General features: G+C 57.0%; 6 protein-coding genes across 6 annotated transcripts; 3 read left to right on the top strand and 3 right to left on the bottom strand.

Annotated features, from left to right (window-relative positions):
- Nucleotides 1-1583: 1583 nt before the first annotated feature.
- On the top strand, nucleotides 1584-2012 carry VDAG_07509 (uncharacterized protein; the record flags this gene model as incomplete). Its single annotated transcript, XM_009656414.1, has 1 exon — nucleotides 1584-2012. The coding sequence occupies one exon, from the start codon at nucleotides 1584-1586 to the stop codon at nucleotides 2010-2012; it is 429 nt and encodes a 142-aa protein (XP_009654709.1).
- A 1403-nt stretch (nucleotides 2013-3415) lies between these two features.
- Nucleotides 3416-4436, top strand: VDAG_07508 (fructosamine-3-kinase; the record flags this gene model as incomplete). The annotated part of the gene is made up of 2 exons (XM_009656413.1): nucleotides 3416-4290; nucleotides 4343-4436. The coding sequence occupies 2 exons, from the start codon at nucleotides 3416-3418 to the stop codon at nucleotides 4434-4436; spliced, it is 969 nt and encodes a 322-aa protein (XP_009654708.1).
- A 654-nt stretch (nucleotides 4437-5090) lies between these two features.
- On the bottom strand, nucleotides 5091-6225 carry VDAG_07507 (alcohol dehydrogenase; the record flags this gene model as incomplete). The annotated part of the gene is made up of 2 exons (XM_009656412.1): nucleotides 5091-6091; nucleotides 6168-6225. 2 exons carry the CDS (start codon nucleotides 6223-6225, stop codon nucleotides 5091-5093), a joined length of 1059 nt encoding a protein of 352 aa, XP_009654707.1.
- A 3613-nt stretch (nucleotides 6226-9838) lies between these two features.
- Nucleotides 9839-11518, bottom strand: VDAG_07506 (actin-2; the record flags this gene model as incomplete). The annotated part of the gene is made up of 7 exons (XM_009656411.1): nucleotides 9839-9904; nucleotides 9958-10791; nucleotides 10841-10927; nucleotides 10976-11022; nucleotides 11073-11300; nucleotides 11363-11385; nucleotides 11484-11518. 7 exons carry the CDS (start codon nucleotides 11516-11518, stop codon nucleotides 9839-9841), a joined length of 1320 nt encoding a protein of 439 aa, XP_009654706.1.
- Nucleotides 11519-13008: 1490 nt separating this feature from the next.
- VDAG_07505 (threonine aspartase) lies at nucleotides 13009-15210 on the top strand (the record flags this gene model as incomplete). Its single annotated transcript, XM_009656410.1, has 3 exons — nucleotides 13009-13547; nucleotides 13609-13808; nucleotides 13865-15210. 3 exons carry the CDS (start codon nucleotides 13009-13011, stop codon nucleotides 15208-15210), a joined length of 2085 nt encoding a protein of 694 aa, XP_009654705.1.
- Nucleotides 15211-15534: 324 nt separating this feature from the next.
- Nucleotides 15535-16803, bottom strand: VDAG_07504 (RNA polymerase II transcription factor B subunit 4; the record flags this gene model as incomplete). The annotated part of the gene is made up of 2 exons (XM_009656409.1): nucleotides 15535-15581; nucleotides 15654-16803. 2 exons carry the CDS (start codon nucleotides 16801-16803, stop codon nucleotides 15535-15537), a joined length of 1197 nt encoding a protein of 398 aa, XP_009654704.1.
- Nucleotides 16804-17630: the final 827 nt, after the last annotated feature.

Raw genomic sequence — 17630 nt, 5'->3', positions numbered from 1 at the left:
GGGACAATGTCTTGACGAGATGAAAGAAAAGCCAAGCAAGGCACAGACGAAATGGCCACGAACAAGAATCCTATGCATGTAAATTTCTGTCTCCGGACTGGGCTGTCTCAACGCCGTGCAGGCTCACCCTACCCACCTCTCTCGGCCCAACTTACGGCTATGCAAACGTCTCCATCGCCCGGATGAAGGGGACGTCGTTGGATGCCGCCCCACAAGGAGGCTGTTGAGGCTCAAGGGGACTGACGTCTATGGTCTCAGAGAATGCACGACCCCTGGTGCCTGGCCACGGGAATAGCGCCTTCATGCGGGAGGCCGTTGCCAGAAGGCTTAGCGGGTGGGACGTCGATGCCGAGCTTGGCACGACGATGTTTAGAAATGGCTCGGGATGTGGCCGGTGGGGACGATGATGTGTTGACGGTGTGGAAAGGATTCGCCTCTACTTTTTTTCTCATTCATTTTTCTTTCTTCAGTCTTGTCACCCATGGTCGCAGTATGGCGGTGAGATGTATAACATTGAATATCGGCCTGTATAGATGATAGGCACTGTCTCTGCCTACCTGAGGTACCTTACTCAGGCTTGGTCAACCCTAAATCAGTGTCACATCAGTCTGGCCGCGACCCAAGCAGTGTTCGCCCTGAACAACGCCATGATCGGACAGGATCGTTCAATATGATCCTGCAATGAGGCGAGGGCCCACAGTTGCCCGAGAAGAAGACGCCCGGTGAAGACGCGATCACGACCCTGAGTGCCCCATTTTACACACGGGCGGTGAGGTGGACCGCGAGTCTTCTCCGAGCCAAACCCGGGCGCCGGCCGCGAATGACAGACAAGGACTGTTTGATACGTATTTTTCAAGCTCGATCTCCGAGCCCATCTCGAAAGATTTTTTTTTTTTTGGACAAATTTCCAGAAGATTGTGCTTTTCCTTTCTGCCTGACATTCGTTGGCAGTTCCCTTTGAGGTCAGGTATGTGTGAGACAGGCTCGGAGCTTGGCGATTGGAGTCGTGGGCGGCGTCCAGTGGCTTATCGCACCCCTTCTCTGGTGCACCAATGAACGGCAAGACGTTTTGGTTCAGCGCTTCTTCTGGGCTGAGATCTCTTAAGCCAGATCTGGTGGTCTTGGGACATGTGCCAGTCGGCGGGCACACATGTGGAGGTTTTCCGGCGACAGGGGTCCCACCTGTACATGCAGCCACAACATCCCCCCCTTCTCCAACGCTCGTGTCGGAGATCAATGCCCGGAGCCATGTCCCGAGGCCAAGATCTAGACCCTGAACCAAGACCAGATGGGGCGTGTGGGTGTCCGTCTAAGTCTGAGAGAGGAATTACCTTGGTTATCTGAAAAGGTGTGGTGTCTGGGATGCAAGGCGCAAGAGACATAAAAGCCTGGATCCCCCCCCCCTCCCTGAAAAGAGTTGCAGCGTTTGAACCTTCCCAGTCGTTCGTCCTTGCCCTGCAGCTGTTGTCGGAGCTTACCTGTCTTTCTTTGACCTGTAGTCATCACTACTATTCGATCTCGACCTCTGAACCTTCAGGACCTCTGAACCTTCAGCTCAACGATACACTCCACACATCACCACCATGTACGCCAGCGAAAGCGAGAAGCCCCAGAGCTGGTGGAAGCGCCACTGCACCCCGCCCCCAGCAGTCAACAAGTCGGCCATGTGTCCCTGCACCGACTGCTTCAACGGCGATCCTCACAATGCGAGCCGCGCCCCTCCTGTCCCCATGGTGCCCTCGCGCGAACGCCGCCAGGCCGCCGCCGCCCCGGCGACGCGGCCATCGCTCTCGTCGACATCGACAAACTCGTCCACGTCGTCGTCGTCCTCCTCAACCGTGACGCGCAACGTGCTCCGCAAGTCGCTGCTGCGCAAGGAGATGCCTGCCGACCTTGTGCCCCTCTTCCAAGAGGGCCACTCGACGACAAGCCTGCATTCGCAGATGCCCAGGCAGAGCGACGAGCTCTCGCTGGCGGGGTACGGATCCTTCGCGGCCAGGGAGGCGGTGTAAGACATTCGACACAACAACGTCCCTACCTACCGTTTGGACAACAGAAACGACAAAGAGCCGGGTGCGAGCCGATCTTCTGGGCGTGTGCCGCAGGAAAAGGGCGCGCCTCGTTTCTCGGAGGCAGTGAGAGATTCATGAAGGGGGAGGGGTTTGGCTTGGCATTGTCGAGCCGGTCGACCGGGCCTTTCCCCAGAAGGAAGGCGCTGGTCAAGATGAAGGGCGAGAGACCCCCCTTCGCCCGTCTGTTGTTGGGCCCTTTTTGTTCGACACCCCCACAAGCAAGGGTGGGCTGGCGGACGGCCAAGACTAGGCGATTGGGGTCTGGGGTTTGGCGGGGGGGAGGGCGGGGGTTAACGAGGTGGATTGGCGGCGGCGGTGCCTCTCTTTGATTTTGCGTTTATTTTGCGGGTTCACACGCCATCACGAGGTCTCAGCCGAGTCTCTGGCTCATGCAGACGGCAGGGATGAAAGCAAGGCAGATCAGGGACAGAAAGGCTTGGGTTGCAGTGCCTTTGGGCCGTCGGGAAGTCTGCGGCTATCTGAGCTGGGCGCCCTTGAGATTGGGATGGAGGGCTGGTGATGGGGATCGCCGGCGAGAATCAGCTGAAGGAGACATGCCACGCTTCCTCTTCCCCAAGTCACACGAGTTTGGGCCTTTGGGGGGGGGCGCTTGTCAGGGGACACGCGGGGTTGGCGGCTGGGTCCAGGCCTTGGGATCTTGGGGACGCTTGCCATTCAGCCGCAGGCCATTCACCTGGCCATCTGTCGTCCTGCTGCAGAGCCTGGATTCGTCGGGATCGAATTCCTGCGTGGTGGTCTCTTTTCGGCTGTCGGTTGCGAGTTGTTCAGCACCGGGAACCGTCTCCCGGAGAAACGAAATTCTTCAGGGCCCTTGGGAGGTCTCGGGGGGTGGGCTTTGGGGCCTCGAGATCCCTGTAGCGTGTGTTGCGCGAACGGACCAACCCCCGGCCAGGTGTCGTGGGGCAAACGTTATTCGGACGACCCCTAGTGTGGTGGTCTGGATACCTTCCATCATCCTCTTAGCATGTTTGTTTCTTTCTTCTTATTTCAGATACCCATAGACGCAAGAGAAAAACACCAATATTCTGCCACGAAGAGATCTGTGAAGCGTCCTCGTTGCCATACTCGCGTGTCCACCTTTTTCTGTCATGCACCAAATGCCATGACGTCACTTCAGCGTCGCATCTCATCATGCCTTCCGCCTTCCGCCTTCCGCCTTCCACCTCCCACCTTCCACGAACCTGTCACCTTCCCTGAGCTGCACATTTTGTTGAATGACTCGCTGAATTAACTACCATGTAGAAAGGCACACGTCAACTTGGGCGTTTACCGTGCTCCATCTAAGCCAAACTCCCAACAAGATCATCATCACCACCACCGCCATGCCAGACGTCGACCCCGCCATCCTCGAAGCCCTCGGCCTCACCCCCGAACACACCAAGATCACCTCCCACGGCGGCTCCGGCTTCTCCTCCACCTTCAAGCTGACCTCGACACTCGACGGCAAGCCGAAGCGCTACTTCGTCAAGACCGGCACAGGCACCGCCTCGGAAGTCATGTTCCGCGGCGAGCACGCCTCCCTGAACGCCATCGCCGCCGCCGTGCCCAGCTTCTGCCCGCGCGCCCACGCCCACGGCGCCCTCGCCAACAGCCCCGACCGCTTCTTCCTCGCTACCGACTTTCTTGACCTCGACGCCTCCCAGTCCGGCCCAAGCTCGGGCCTGTCCCTGGCGGCGAAGCTCGCAAAGCTGCACACGACGCCGGCGCCGACGCTGGACGGGTTCGACGCCCCTGTGTTCGGCTTCCCCGTGACGACGTGCTGTGGCGCCACGCCGCAGGACAACACGTTCAAGACGTCGTGGGCGGACTTTTACGCCGAGAACAGACTGCGGGCCATCTGCCGCGCGGGCGTCGAGGCCAATGGGGCCGACGCCGAGCTTGAGGAGGCTGTAGAGAAGGTTGCTGGCGTCGTCACGCCGCGGCTGGTGGGCGAGAAGACGATCGGGCCCATCACACCTGTTGTCGTGCACGGCGATCTCTGGAGCGGGAACCACGGCACGGGACGGATCGATGGGCAGGGCGGCGCCGAGGAGGTCGTCTTTGATGCGAGTGCCGTCTATGGGCACTCTGAATACGAACTGGGCATCATGCGCATGTTTGGCGGGTTTGGCGGCGCATTTTGGAAGGAGTACGAGAAGCTTGTGCCCAAGGCGGAGCCAAAGGCTGAATGGGAGGATCGCGTAAAGCTGTATGAACTGTGAGTCTGCCTGCCTACCGTGGTCGTGTCTACGCCTGCTGACGAAGAACAGATACCATCATCTCAATCACTATGCCATGTTTGGCGGGGGGTACCGTGGGGGAGCCATGTCCATTATGAAGAAGCTCATTTCGAAATATGGCTGAATAGGGCGCGTGTAGTCAGACAATAAAAGCTGGATGACCCGGCCATGGCTATTGATACGACCGGTATTCTACATTGTGTGTACACGACACTGCAAGCGCAACACTCGACGAACAACTGTGGTCAGTGCAACGCCAGCAGCTGATGACTTGCTGATTTCGGAGACCATCAATCAGCGACCAGAGCACGGATGCGAAGGATCGAGCAATGAGGCCGAGATCGCACGCCTGCGATGAACCAACGCAACGATGTCACGTCGACCTCGAACTAGCCTTTTGATTGAAGCATCGGCCCAGGTAGCATCAACATTATCGTGACGTCTTGCTGCTGACACGAGATCGACATGCCGCGCGGGGAAGCTTGCGCGGCACTTCGACCGCACACCCACAACCGGGATGTGTTCTGTGTCCACGACCCCACCAGCAGGGCATGTGCCTTGTGAGAAGATGCAATGGCCGCGCTCGTCGCTCGCTGGTTCACATCGTCACGACTCATCATGAAATCATCTTCGTAACAAAGTGCAAGTTCAATTTTGTTCATCACAACATCAGGGACCGACTCGCCCACAAAACAGTCGACTCGCTCGCCTCGCTCGCCTCAACTCCACGCCGTCCATTCACCCATGTTACATCGCGTTCCCCAGAGAAAAAGAAAACTTATTTGCTCGTGTCAATGACGTAGCGACCCGCAATCTTGCCCTCCTGCATCAGGTGGAAGACTTCCTGCAGCTTGCTCATGCCGACCGTCTTGAACGGCGCCTTGATGAGCCCGCGGCGGAAGAAGTCGAGCGCCTCGGCCGTGTCGGCGCGGTTGCCGACATAGCTGCCGCGAATGGTGATCATGCGAATGACAGTGTCGAAGACGGGCGCCTTGAGGTAGGCGTTGGCCGGCAGGCCGATGCAGACGACGGTGCCGCGGCTGCGGACGTACTCGCTCGCCTGCTGGAAGGGCTTCTCGGAGACGGCGACGAGCAGGACGGCGTGGGGGCCGAGGCCGTCGGGGGTCGCGGCCTTGACCTCGTCGACGAGGTTCTTGCTCGACGTGAAGTCGACGTACGCCTCGGCGCCGAGCTCGGCGCACATCTTGCCCTTCTCGGCGCCGCCGTCAATGGCGATCGACTTGAGGCCCATGGCCTTGGCGTACTGCAGCGCCAGCGAGCCGAGGCCGCCGCCGGCGCCGACAATGGCGACCGACTGGCCCGGGCGCGCGCCCGACTCCTTGAGGCCCTTGTAGACGGTGATGCCGGCGCAGAGCACGGGCGCGACGGCCTCGAGGTCGCACTCCTTGGGGATGCGCGCCACGTGCGCCGCCTTGGCGATGGCGTACTGCTGGAACGAGCCGTCGACCGTGTAGCCCGAGAGCAGCGCCTTGGGGCACAGCGGCTCGTCGGCGTTGAGGCAGTGCGGGCACGCGAGGCAGGATCCGTTGAGCCACTTGACGCCGGCGTGGTCGCCAATCTCGACCTCGCTGACGAGCTCGCCGCGCGCGACGACGATGCCGGCGCCCTCGTGGCCACCGACCAGCGGCAGCTTCGTGTCGAGGGGCCAGTCGCCCATCATGGCGTGCAGGTCCGTGTGGCAGACGCCCGAGTACTTGATGTTGATGAGCACCTCATCGGGACCGGGCTTCTGGGCGGGGATTTTATTGTAGAGGACGGCTGTGGCTTGTCAGTACACGATGTCTGCGACAGGAGGGAATGGGCAGAAAGAGAGGGAGAAGAGGCAATGACTTACGACCACCGGTCTTCTCAATGACCTGAGCCCACTGCTCCGAGGGAATGTCGGCGCCCATGTTGGGTGGGGATGTGAGGGGAAGCGATTGAGACGGCGTAATGTTGGTACAATGATGTAATGAGCTCGGTACAGCGTCAGATGTACTCGAGAACCGATCTGAGAAGCTGTGAGGAGGGAGAGCGTTAGTTGATGTTGGAAAGCTTCACATTCAAAGCAGAAAGCACCAGGCACACATGTTTCTTATATAGAAGCGCCATGCTCGATCCGTCAGCCCACACCACACACACACGCACCCCGTTCACGGATGGGCGGCGCTGGCCCAAGTCATGGTGGGCACAGTGGCCAGCGCGAGGAGCTACCCCAACCCAAGTGGTGAGACTGCTTCATCATGATGCCTCGATAACCCCGAGAGAGCTCCTGTCGGGAACTGGAGACGAAAAAAACGTACGATGCCGGGCGGGCCAATGATCGGCGGCAGCGAGCGCGAGCCGGGTTCGAGCTACTGCGGCGCCCTGCCCCGCTGGAGTTGCGCCCCAAGGTAGCTCATGCGTACATGTACACCACGACCCGAATCCGTCGTCCCTGTCCCTTCTGCCCGACAGCTGCTACCCCTCAATCGAAGACAGGCTCTGCTGCTGCTGCTGCTGTGACTGCGAGTGAGACACGAGCTCTGGGGAAAAGGGTAAGGCGCTCGGGTCCAGGGCGCCCGGACAATGGAGCCGCAGAAGCGCTCGCCCTGCCGTGATCGACACTAGGGACAAGGGAGCCACCAGCGACATGTTGGAGGCAGAGATCCGCTACCACGAGACTCTTGCATGTCTGGTTCTCATCAGAACCAATAATGATTTCTGTGATGCTTCCATGTGCTTCATGGCATCATGGCCTTTGCGCCTGGCATGAAGCTGGGCGAAGTGCCAAGGTCGGATGCATGATGGGAAGTTGTCGCCTCTTGCACGTCAGCTGCCACTGTCTCCACTTGGCTCGTGTCGTTGGCGGTGTTTCCTGAGGGCTGTCAGTACATCGTAGGAGTTGGCTTGCCAGTGGAGCTTGCCGTTCAAGTGTATAATTGAAAGATTATTACTGGAAGGGGTACAGGACGTCTCAGATTCGTGCTCAAGCTGAGCCATAAGTGACGATACGGCGTGTCGGTGGGTTTCCTTGCTGGCCCGATTTACAAGGATAAATCTCACACGAGGAAGAAAGGCAAGTTATAGAGGGCCAGGCATGTTATTGTAAAATTGAAGGTATATTGCCCATGTGTTGTTCTTCGAGAAACGCTTACGTCTCTCACAAGACCACTGCTCTGCTGGGCTGGTTGACCATCAGGGTGCTTAGGGTTGATTGTCCCACGCTTCACGTGCACGGGACGGAACGGACTACAAGAATGACTGAATATCGCAAGTATGACTGGTAATGAATACCATCTCCAAATCTTTATGGTCTTGCTAGTGAGTTGCTGGTATGTCCAAAGCACGTTACTCTGCTAGATGAGTTGGAACCACCAGCGCAGTGCCTCCCCGTCTCCTACCAAAACCATGCTCTCGGTTACAAGTGCGGAAGTAAAAAGTGACCAAGAGCATGGCTGTGACTTTCAAAAAAGAGATGATACTTACAAAGCTTGGCCTACATCACCCTTGACCTAGTGCTAGACCTGGAGGAGGAAACCTATCAGAGTAGAGGTGCAAGCAGTGTTGGTAAAACAAACCGAGTGAACGGATCCAGAACCATGAGTGAAACAAGCTGATAACCCAGGAGGACCATTAGTGAAAAAAGACCCCATTGAATCAATAAACCTGCAGGATACTTCCTCCAGAGCCATTGTCGACAAGGAAAGCCACACCCGGCAAGTTGACAATGCTTTCCCCGGGAGCTTACATCTCGCTTTCGAACACGCCGTCACATCGGCCCCAAACCTTGCGGTCTGGCCATCCAAGCGCACCATAGCAGACGCACCTTGCTTCTAGGGGTTCGGTCTGCCCCGCTCCGTCAGCGGGAGCTGGCGAACGGCGCAAGTGGGCAGCGCCCTAGGCGATTCGCATGACGCTGAGACATCCCGGTGACGCAAGCATGATGGTGAGCTATCAGAATGCGATGGCCTGGAGAAGGTCCACGTTGAGGCTGCATATCGGGAAGCGATAGTGGATGCGGTGGAACCACCGGCCTGCCTGCTCGATGGTCTTGGTTGCGGAAGCTGTCTGCTGTCGCCAGCAACGTGTACAGGCGATTGTGGCGGTCGGCTTATCGGATGCGAGTCCACTGATCCGGGCACAGCGTATCAAAGGCCTCGGCTCTATCTGCAAGTACTGATGAAGGGTAAGTCTACGAGAAACAATGGTCGCAGCGAGGCTTGCACGGCTTCGCCGGGACAGGGCCGAATCAGATGATGTTGACCCAACGCTGAATTCGCGAGCTGCCTGCTTCCATCATGTCGGGAGCTCCAGTGGATCTGTGGTGTGCCACTAATACCGAAATAGGTCTGCGCCTGGGCTGTGGCAGGTACCGAGGTACACCAGGTTTAGATGTGAGCAAAAGCACAGCACCCAATGACTAGAATCACAAAACTTGATCAGCTCGAGGCCCGAAAGCCAAGCTTTCGACGCCGTCGGTCAAAATGCTTGATACCTGGGCCGTCACCAGAGGATGCTTCTTGAACAACGGCTTCGAACACAACACAACGAGAGCGCACCGCACGCACCCTGGCATGCAGCTCAGGACGTTACAGAAAAATCGTCCCATTGCCCACTCGCATGGCCTCACACTTTTTGCCCCAACACCAATCATTCACGTCCCGTCCGTCCGTGGTAAACGTGCAGGATCCCACGGCGCATTTGACCAGCTCGATCTTGACGAATCAGTCTCATGAGGGGTAGCTGACTCAGATCACGGGTCTCCCCTCTGGCCTTTCCCGTTGTTCACCACCTCAGCACCAAGATAGCTTCATCTGATCCTTCAAGGGCCCCCCCCCCCCCCCCCCCCCCCCCCCCAAAGCACCCCGCCAATCGGCCATGCCAGCCCCCAGATTCTCCCCACGTCTGAAGCAGCCACCTCACCAACGCTCGCTCCCGTTGCTTGTCTCGCTCGAAGGGAACCCTCCTGCGGGCCACAATGCCCTTCAAGCCTTGTGATGCGGGAATGGCGCTACTCGACACCACAACCCCGGATCTTTCTACCCCACAATCTTTGAATGGCATGCCCCTAGGCGATCTCACCCGATGGTCGTATACTGCCAATCTCATATGCCCCAGCGGTCCCCTGCTCATCCTGTCACACCTGAAGCGGGGGTAGCTCGCCCTGTGCCGAGCACTGCACTCAAGCAGCCTCGCCGTCAGCCGCACATCCGATGACACTAACGGGAGTATTCATGGGCGAGCGGAAGTCGAGGTGTCGGACGGAGGTATGAGGACTGGCGCCCCTTCACATCTGCGCAGGGCCTGAAACTTTGCCAAAGGAACGAGACCGCAGCTGACGCTTACCGACCTACCTCCTTGCGGCCCGTATTCTTGCTTCCTGCTTCAACAACGGTCATCATCTGTCGTCCTCATTAGTACCTTCAACAGCCATCGTCACAGAAACACGCTAAATTCAAGCCACTTCGAGGACGAAAAGTGATATGCGAAAAGCTTTTGAAGAATTGCAATAGGCCCCTGCTATAAACACGAAACACCAACCGTCTAAGAACCGCCAGGGCCGCCCAGCAGCGCAAACCTCCTGACAATGCTCGGTCCATATTCTTGGTACTGCCGTGGATGTTAGCTTGGGTATCTGGGGTACGCCAGTTCTCATGTCTTACCTCCGCCTTGGTGTGGCAGTACGATCGGAACTCGGGTGTCTGGCCGAGTAGACTGCCACCGAACCAGGGACCGTGTCTTTGCCTCTTGTGCGTGATGACCTGAACGTCGAGACCACCACTCTTGGCACCGCCGCTGCGCACCTCGCTGGCCTTGATGCGCGCGTCGACCAGCTGCTTGATGTCTCGCTGTAAGCGCCGACCAAAGTCCTTGTACAGCGTGCTGCCGCCAGACAGGACGATGTTCTTGTACAGGCCCCTTCGAACATCGATCGGCGAGGACTGGATCACGCCATCGACAACGGTGGGCAGAGGCGTCAGGAAGTCGGAGCTGTAAATCTCGGGGTTGAAAAAGATCTCGGGTGCGAGGAATCGTTCATAGCCGACATCGACCATGGTCTTGCGACCACCAGCCTGGAGAACGGGGTGCTGGATGAACCGAGTGGGGTCGCGATCGTATCGGGAAAACTCCTTGACAATATCGGGGCACACGTAGCAGTGCTCCTCCTTGATTTCTTGCGCCGTCTTGAGCGACGAGTCGCGTTCGCCTCGGTCTCGAAGAAGCGACTGGACGAAGTAGGTAATATCGCGGCCGGCAATGGGAATCGACTTGATCGACGACCCAATGACATAACCTTCGGCAACGGGAATGACGTGGGTCACACCGTCACCCGAGTCAATGACAGTTCCAGTCAGCGAACGATCCTGCACTTTGGAGGATGTCCAAGACGCGGCGAGCGCAAGAACAGCCTGCACAGCAATGTACATGCCAGCGCAGTTGAAAGACTCGAAGAAGATTTCGGCCGTGTTCTCGCGGTTCTCGGGAGGGTTCAGAGGCTGTAAAGCTGTCAGAAACTCCCGACAATAGAATTCAGAATGTACGGACCGGCTCAGTCAGGAGGAAGTAGTGGTCTTCGGGCTCAACACGAAGGTACTTGAAGATGGAGTTGGACCAGAATCGTTCCATGTGGTCCTGCTCTTTGTCAGCGCCCATTTAGCCCTCAAAGAGCTTCCAACATACCCAGTTCTCAATCTGGCCGTGGCGAATGGGGTAGTGCAGTCCGTAGCCTGTCCTTTCGTCAGCACACAGCTGGTCCATTGCTCAGCAGGCCACTGACCTGGGCCTTGCGACGCGGCAATAGCGGCATCGCCAATGAAGAAGTCCAAGTCCTCGGTACCGCGCTTCATGTTGAGGTGACCACCAGAGCCCGCTCCACCAGTGAGGTATGACGGCTTGTTTGCGACGGCTGGACGACCAGATCCGGAGCCTCCGCTACCGCCTGCGGGACCTTTGGTTGCGATGGCGGTCGGGAAGACGAAGGAGGGGGAGTCATTGCCGGCGAAACCTGCGGCGCAAGTCAGAAAAGTCGGGCTCGAGAGATCTTCAGTGGGAATTCGAAGGTCGTACCAAGCTTCGAGAAGCCAGTGCCGCTGAGAGGGGGGTGTTAGCTCTGGCTGTCCCGTCTGGCGACGTCTACCTGGCCCAATGCGGGGCACCAGATGACGATAGGATCAAGGCGTGGACTTACTTGTCCATGACAACGGCAGGAGTTTGGTTGGCCATGGCTGTAATTGTCGAGATACACTCGCAGTTGCTAGCTGGTGCGTGGCCTGAAGGAGAGGATGACCTCGGTCGTGAGAAGTGGTCGGAGCCGTGTCGAAGTGAGGTGCACGATTACGACGTCAAGGTGTGGATCGGGTTGTGTGCCTCGTCACGAACGAAAGGCAGCAGGAGTCCGGCCGTGCCAGCTTCCCAGGCGGCTGTGCATCAGACTAGAAGTGGGGTCTCCAGAGTGGGTGGTTGGGAAGCTCGCCATGGTCTTCTATTAGCTGATTCAATACAGTGCTGAAAATGTCACACACGGTTTTTCAGTGAGGTTTCTCCTGCCTGGAACGACAAGTGAACGAAACATCCCGAGATGTTTATTTCTGGGACGTCTGTCTCGGGACACGAGTAGTTTCAATCTTGAACTTCAAGTCTCAATCGGCCCTCGCGAGTCGGCTCATAAGCCTTGCATGTATCTTCATTCTTTCGTACTTTCAGAAAGTCATGGTAACTTGCCGCCGTTATTGCAGCACATACTTGGATCCTGGGCTCCACTGACATGAATCTACGACAGCTTACGGCTTGAAAACAAGGACTATACGGCGTGGCTCTTTCCGCGGCACACATGTCTTCGAATGATGCCCCGCGTTTGATAAATGACGAAGAGAAAAAGTAAACGTAGCTACGAATCGTCACGTGCTACTCGCCCAAGGCAGGACACTCCTCTCCCTTGGCTTTCACCTCCTGCCTCGCACTTGGCTTTCAACAGGCTGGGTGACGTAGGTAGACCAGGCACCCCAAATTGAAGGTTGTCACAGAGCACTGCATGCCATGAAATAACCGGCAAGAGTAATCAGTCATCTGAGATACGTTGTGTCAGCCCCTTCTGCGCCAGTACGGCATGCTTTCTACTTCGGAGACACCTCTTGGAGTCCAGTGTCCAACAACCTCCTCCACATATATCTTCTTATTTTTTCTCCCACCTTGGGCTGTCCGACAACGAAATCCATATTGGCAGCCCCGATCAACAACAACTCCGAGTAGTTTATTACTCTGCATTCGTTTATATCGACCGTCCCATGTCGGGCAAGTCACGTCTTACTTTCGGTTTTGCAACTCAGAAATTACCGACTGGACGTTTTTTGATGACTTTTTGAACGCCTGCTGCTGTTATTATCAGCACCAGCCCATTGCCCACACACGATCGTACATCAAAAAGACAGCCTACGGTGATTAGAAGGACAAGCCAGCTAGACTTGCTCGCCACCACATACACCATACCTAGTTAAGCCACCCGTCAAGCCTATCGACATAACGCTTGCCCGTCTGGCATAATGAGTGATCAGGCAGAGCAAGTTGAGGACAGATGGCCAAGTCACCCAGACGATAGCGCCTCGAATGTCAAGACTGGTTTCGGGCATCAGCCAATTGGTTCACAAAGTGTCTCCAGCTGCGAAAGTTTCAGTCGACCTGTGGCAGATACAATAGACTGCGACCATACCGACCCGATGACTGACGACTCTAGCATACGGCCACGGCTTGCTGATCAGTCTTACCGTTTAGACTCGTTCCAGGAGCCTTGTAGCATCAAAAGCACGGCTACTCCTGAACCATCTCCTGCCATCGACCAGCAAGCGATCCTTGAGGATACAGCCGTTCAGGGCCGGTCTAGTACTCGAGAAGACCTCCGGCAGAGCTTCTTCGGATCTATCCTGAACAGCCGACACTTTCGACATGCAATACATCGCGACTCCACACCAACCCCAAGTAACAATGCCGCTGTGCCGGTGGAGCGTATGCAAGATGAGCTGCCACAGATCACTGGAACCAGGAGTGAACAGCCGTCTTCACGCGTTGAAAGACCTCGAAAAGTCCGGTTTACTGCTGCCAACAGCTTAAAAAGCCCACCAGGAGGCACCGATGGCACTGTAGATCGGGTCTTGAGACGAGGGCAGCGCAGCAAATTTACGGGGGCTATATTCATCCACGCCGGCGCCGGGTTCCATAGCCATCAGAACGAGCGTGTTCACCTCGAAGCTTGTAATGAGTGAGCTTTCACCCTAATCTCTGTAGAAGCTCATTGGATTCGAACTGACGCCGCGACCCAGCGCAGCAACTATGGGCATGAAGTTTCTCAGATCTGGTGCGTCGGCTACTGAGGCTGTTGAAGCTGCTCTCCGTGTCCTGGAAGACAAAGAAATCACCAACGCTGGCTATGGCTCCAACCTATCCATAGAGGGAACAGTAGAGTGCGATGCAACTATTGTCGACTATCTCGGACGAAGCGGTGCCTGCGGAGCTGCGCCGAGTAAGTCAAGCCAGGGCATGTCAAGTTGATATGGCAGATTGCTAATGCCTTTTCAGATGTTCGAAACCCTATTTGTTTAGCAAAGCTTATACTCGACAAAAGCAACCAACCTTTGACTTTAAGACGGGTTCCGCCAAACATTCTCGTCGGAGCAGGAGCCAAGGGGTTTGCCTCAGAGCATGGCATGCAGACTGTGCCCAATGATAGCTTGATTTCCAAGAATGCTCGGGATCGGTTTCTTCGATGGCAGGACGATCTCCTGCGAGCGGAAGAGAAGCTGAAGCAGGATGAGTCCTGTCGAGCTCAAGGCGTGAGTGCTTCCGTCACTGACGTCGCTGCTTGCCTCCAGTATGAGACTGGATCGAACGTCGCAAGCGACCAAACCCGTGCCGGAAATTCGCAGCAAAGGGATCATGCCAACGCAATCCTTACTGGTACATGGAACGAAGGCCAGCCCGACTCACCATACCGCGGTTCTCCGGCCCTTGAAAAAGCTCATGGCCAGTTCTCGGTTCCTTCGGTTCCTGGCCATGGTCTATCCCGTGTATCACCAGCACCGGGCGAGAGGAGCCCCTTGAGTTATGTCGGCGCGATGCAAGGGGCGTCAACTTCCCCCAAACGCCATCACCCTAGCGCCAGCCATGGAAATCCGCCTGTGCCATCTTCGCACCCCGCGCTTAGGGGACACGGAGATGGTGGAAGATCTCCGCAGCCTTTGGTAGCGTTAGTTCAGATGGATGTTGGTCAGACAGCGACGCGACACCTCAATAGCCCTCGTGGTTCTAAGCGACCATTCCCCTTCCCACAAGATGCAGACGATGACTCACCGCCGTTGGACATGATCACTGACACTATTGGTGCCATAGCCATTGATGATGCAGGTCATATTGCCGCTGGTTCCTCGTCAGGTGGTATCGGCATGAAGCACTGCGGGCGGCTTGGTCCAGCCGCTTTGGTGGGCATTGGCACTGCCGTTGTTCCCAGTGATCCAAGCGATCCGGAAGGCATATCCGTTGCAACCGTCACCAGCGGCACAGGTGAGCACATGGCGACCACCATGGCATCTCAGAGGTGCGCCGAGCGGATTTACAGCGGTACGCGTCGCGGTGTGCACGGCCGGGATGTTCAAGAAGACGACGAGGACCTCATTATGGAGTCTTTCATCACCAATGATTTCATGGGACACCCAGGTGTCCGGAATTGCAACTCTGTGGGAGCGATTGGGGTCATGACGGTGAAGAAGACGCGCGCTGGGTACTACCTCTACTTTGCACACAACACCGATTCCTTCGCGCTGGCTTCCATGGGCGGTGCCGACAAGGAGCCTCAATGTGTCATGTCCCGGCTTGGTAACACCGAGCAGGTGACCCGTGGGGCGCGCAAGATTTCTGTCGGAGGGTAGATATGCGGATGGTGAATGATGAATGGGCCGATGTGTAAACTACCTACCTCTGCCCAAGCACTTTGGGCTTTCCCTAGACATTTCATCATCGATACCCGAGCCAAAAAAAAATAATCCTACAAGAAGCATCGCCGGATTTTGACTGGTGAATCACGGATCTGGAGACCATGCCGACAGTGTGAAACGGAATTTGTCCGTTATGCAATTCAAATTCATTATAAAAGCTCCTCAGCCTACGCCATGTGGCACCTGAGTTGTCCATCTATCGTAAACGTCCCGAGGACCGCCGTGCCCCGACCTTGCTGAAACCATACTCCACCGATCTTACACTTTCTTCGCGGCATCCCTGATAGCCAGCCGGGCCTCGAGTCCTGGCTTCCAGATGGATTGTAGCGTGCAGCTCAACCCAAGAGCGCCAAGGACGAAACCTAGCAACGCTCAACGCATGGGTGTGCCGCCGGCCACGGGCGTCCCCGAGACCTCTCTGATGCTCCCGTTCGGCAGTAGCTGCTTCTTCCTCTTCTTCTTCTTCCGCGGTACGACGGCGGGCTTGGCGCCGTAGTGGCCGAGGGCGAGGTGGGTGCCGCACGTCAGGCAGTCGGCGCCCTCGGGAACGGAACAGAAGATGCTGAGACAGACGGAGCAGACGAAGCCCGTGTCGATGACGCGGCCGTGGCAGAAGCAGGCGGCGCGGAAGTCGACGGTGTGGTGGGTCGGTGGCACGAGAGCGGCGCGGGCGCGGGTGTCGGCGACGGCGAGGCCAAAGGTCAGGTAGGCGAGCAGACCCAGCGGGGAGGGCGGCTCGAGGAAGGTGCCGTTTGTGATGTGAGAGGCCTGCTGGAGGAAGGACGAGGAGGAGGCGGGCTTGTGGGGGTCGTTTGGGTCGGTCGATTGGGTGGCTGTCGTCTGTTTTGCCGTAGCCGGCGAGAGGGAGAGGACGTCGATGGGGATGGAGGCGTGGGCTGCTGCGAAGACGGCGTTCATGGTGGATATGTACTGTGAGGGATCCGAGTCGGAGACGGAGACGACGAGAATGTGGGAGGAGAGGCCTGGCGCGGCGGTCGTCATGGGTTTGGCCGTGTCGGAGGAAAGGGAGGCTGTGTAGGAGAGGTTGACCTTGTTGATGTGCGCGAGGGCGAGGGTCAGGGCGCCGGAGAGCTGTGTCGTCGTGCAGTCTAGGTCGGCTTCGGTGGTCTCGTCAAGGAGCTTCTTCAGGCTGCGCAAGACGGCATCTTCGACTTGGGCAAACTGTGTGAACTTATTCGCAGAGGGGACCTTCGATTTCTTCGGTGGCGCATCGCTCATGGCGACATCGCCGTCTGTCGAGGGAACGTTCGAGGGTTCGGGCTTTGTTGGGTAGAGCCATACTGCGCGGTTCGTATGGGAGGCGATGACAGCGACTTGGTTGGTGTTGCTAAAGGCAAGGTTGGCGTTGAGGTAGATGAGAACATTGGATAGAGCCTTGGAGATGGGGAGGACGTCGGACAGAGCACTCCAGGCTCGAGGGTTGACATCGAGGATTACGGTGCTTAAAGAAGCCGTCTCTCCCGTGTTTGCCACCTCGTAATGGTCAGAGGCATCGATCTGATTCATGGCGGGCGAGGCTGCAGGTGGCCCAGGTTGGAGCCTTGTTATCGAAGTTGCATGGACATAGAGTCGTGAACACGGCACTACTGGGCCTACGGATAGTGGAAGAAAGAAATACAAGACCCGGGAAAGGGGTTTGCAGTATTGGTGGCCTGCCAAATGTCCTCATGTGAATGCGGTTGGAGGTCGTGGACGTGGGCGTAGCAATTGCTGCGAATAGAGATTCACTTTACGAATGGAAGCATGTGGTGAGGTTTCGTAGTTGGTCCGTGCACATGGAAAGACAATCGGCAGGTCCCGAATGGGGAAAGACGCATGCTCATGGTTGATTTCCCTTGTGCTGCCATGACGTCTTGGACGTAGACGTAGGCACAAGGAAGGCTCTATTCGTAGCCATGTACTATCGATTTTGATGAACACTTGGGATGACCAAGCACAGATGTGGCCAAGTGGCTTCATCCGGTTCCCATCACACAGAAAGGACAATTTTGTATGTTCGCCAATTATAGATCATCTGGAACCGACATCTACAGCTCGGACGAGGGACGCTGACCTTGAGGGTCAGTGTGTTCCAGAAGCCTGAGCGAAGCCCTTCCGGATGTCGCGCCATGGTCAGTGACACTGCGCGTCTGAGGTACTTGTGGCCTCACCATCCTTCTGCCAGCAAGCCAGGTACTAAGTGCACTTGATTGCAGGGGTTCAAAGACCTGAAGCGTCCTGGAGGCACTGCTAGCAGCGGCCCGGAAATAGCGCCCATGCACGTGATAGCCCTGGAGGCCTGTACTTGGGTGCTGAGGCAGGGGACCAGAGGGGTCCTTGTCAGGGCTCCGTGG

Source organism: Verticillium dahliae, genomic scaffold (assembly GCF_000150675.1).
Source record: "Verticillium dahliae VdLs.17 supercont1.17 genomic scaffold, whole genome shotgun sequence".
In the NCBI taxonomy this organism is placed as follows: domain Eukaryota; kingdom Fungi; phylum Ascomycota; class Sordariomycetes; order Glomerellales; family Plectosphaerellaceae; genus Verticillium; species Verticillium dahliae.
Note: the sequence above shows the minus strand (reverse complement) of the source record. Positions and strands in the feature narration are given on the sequence as shown.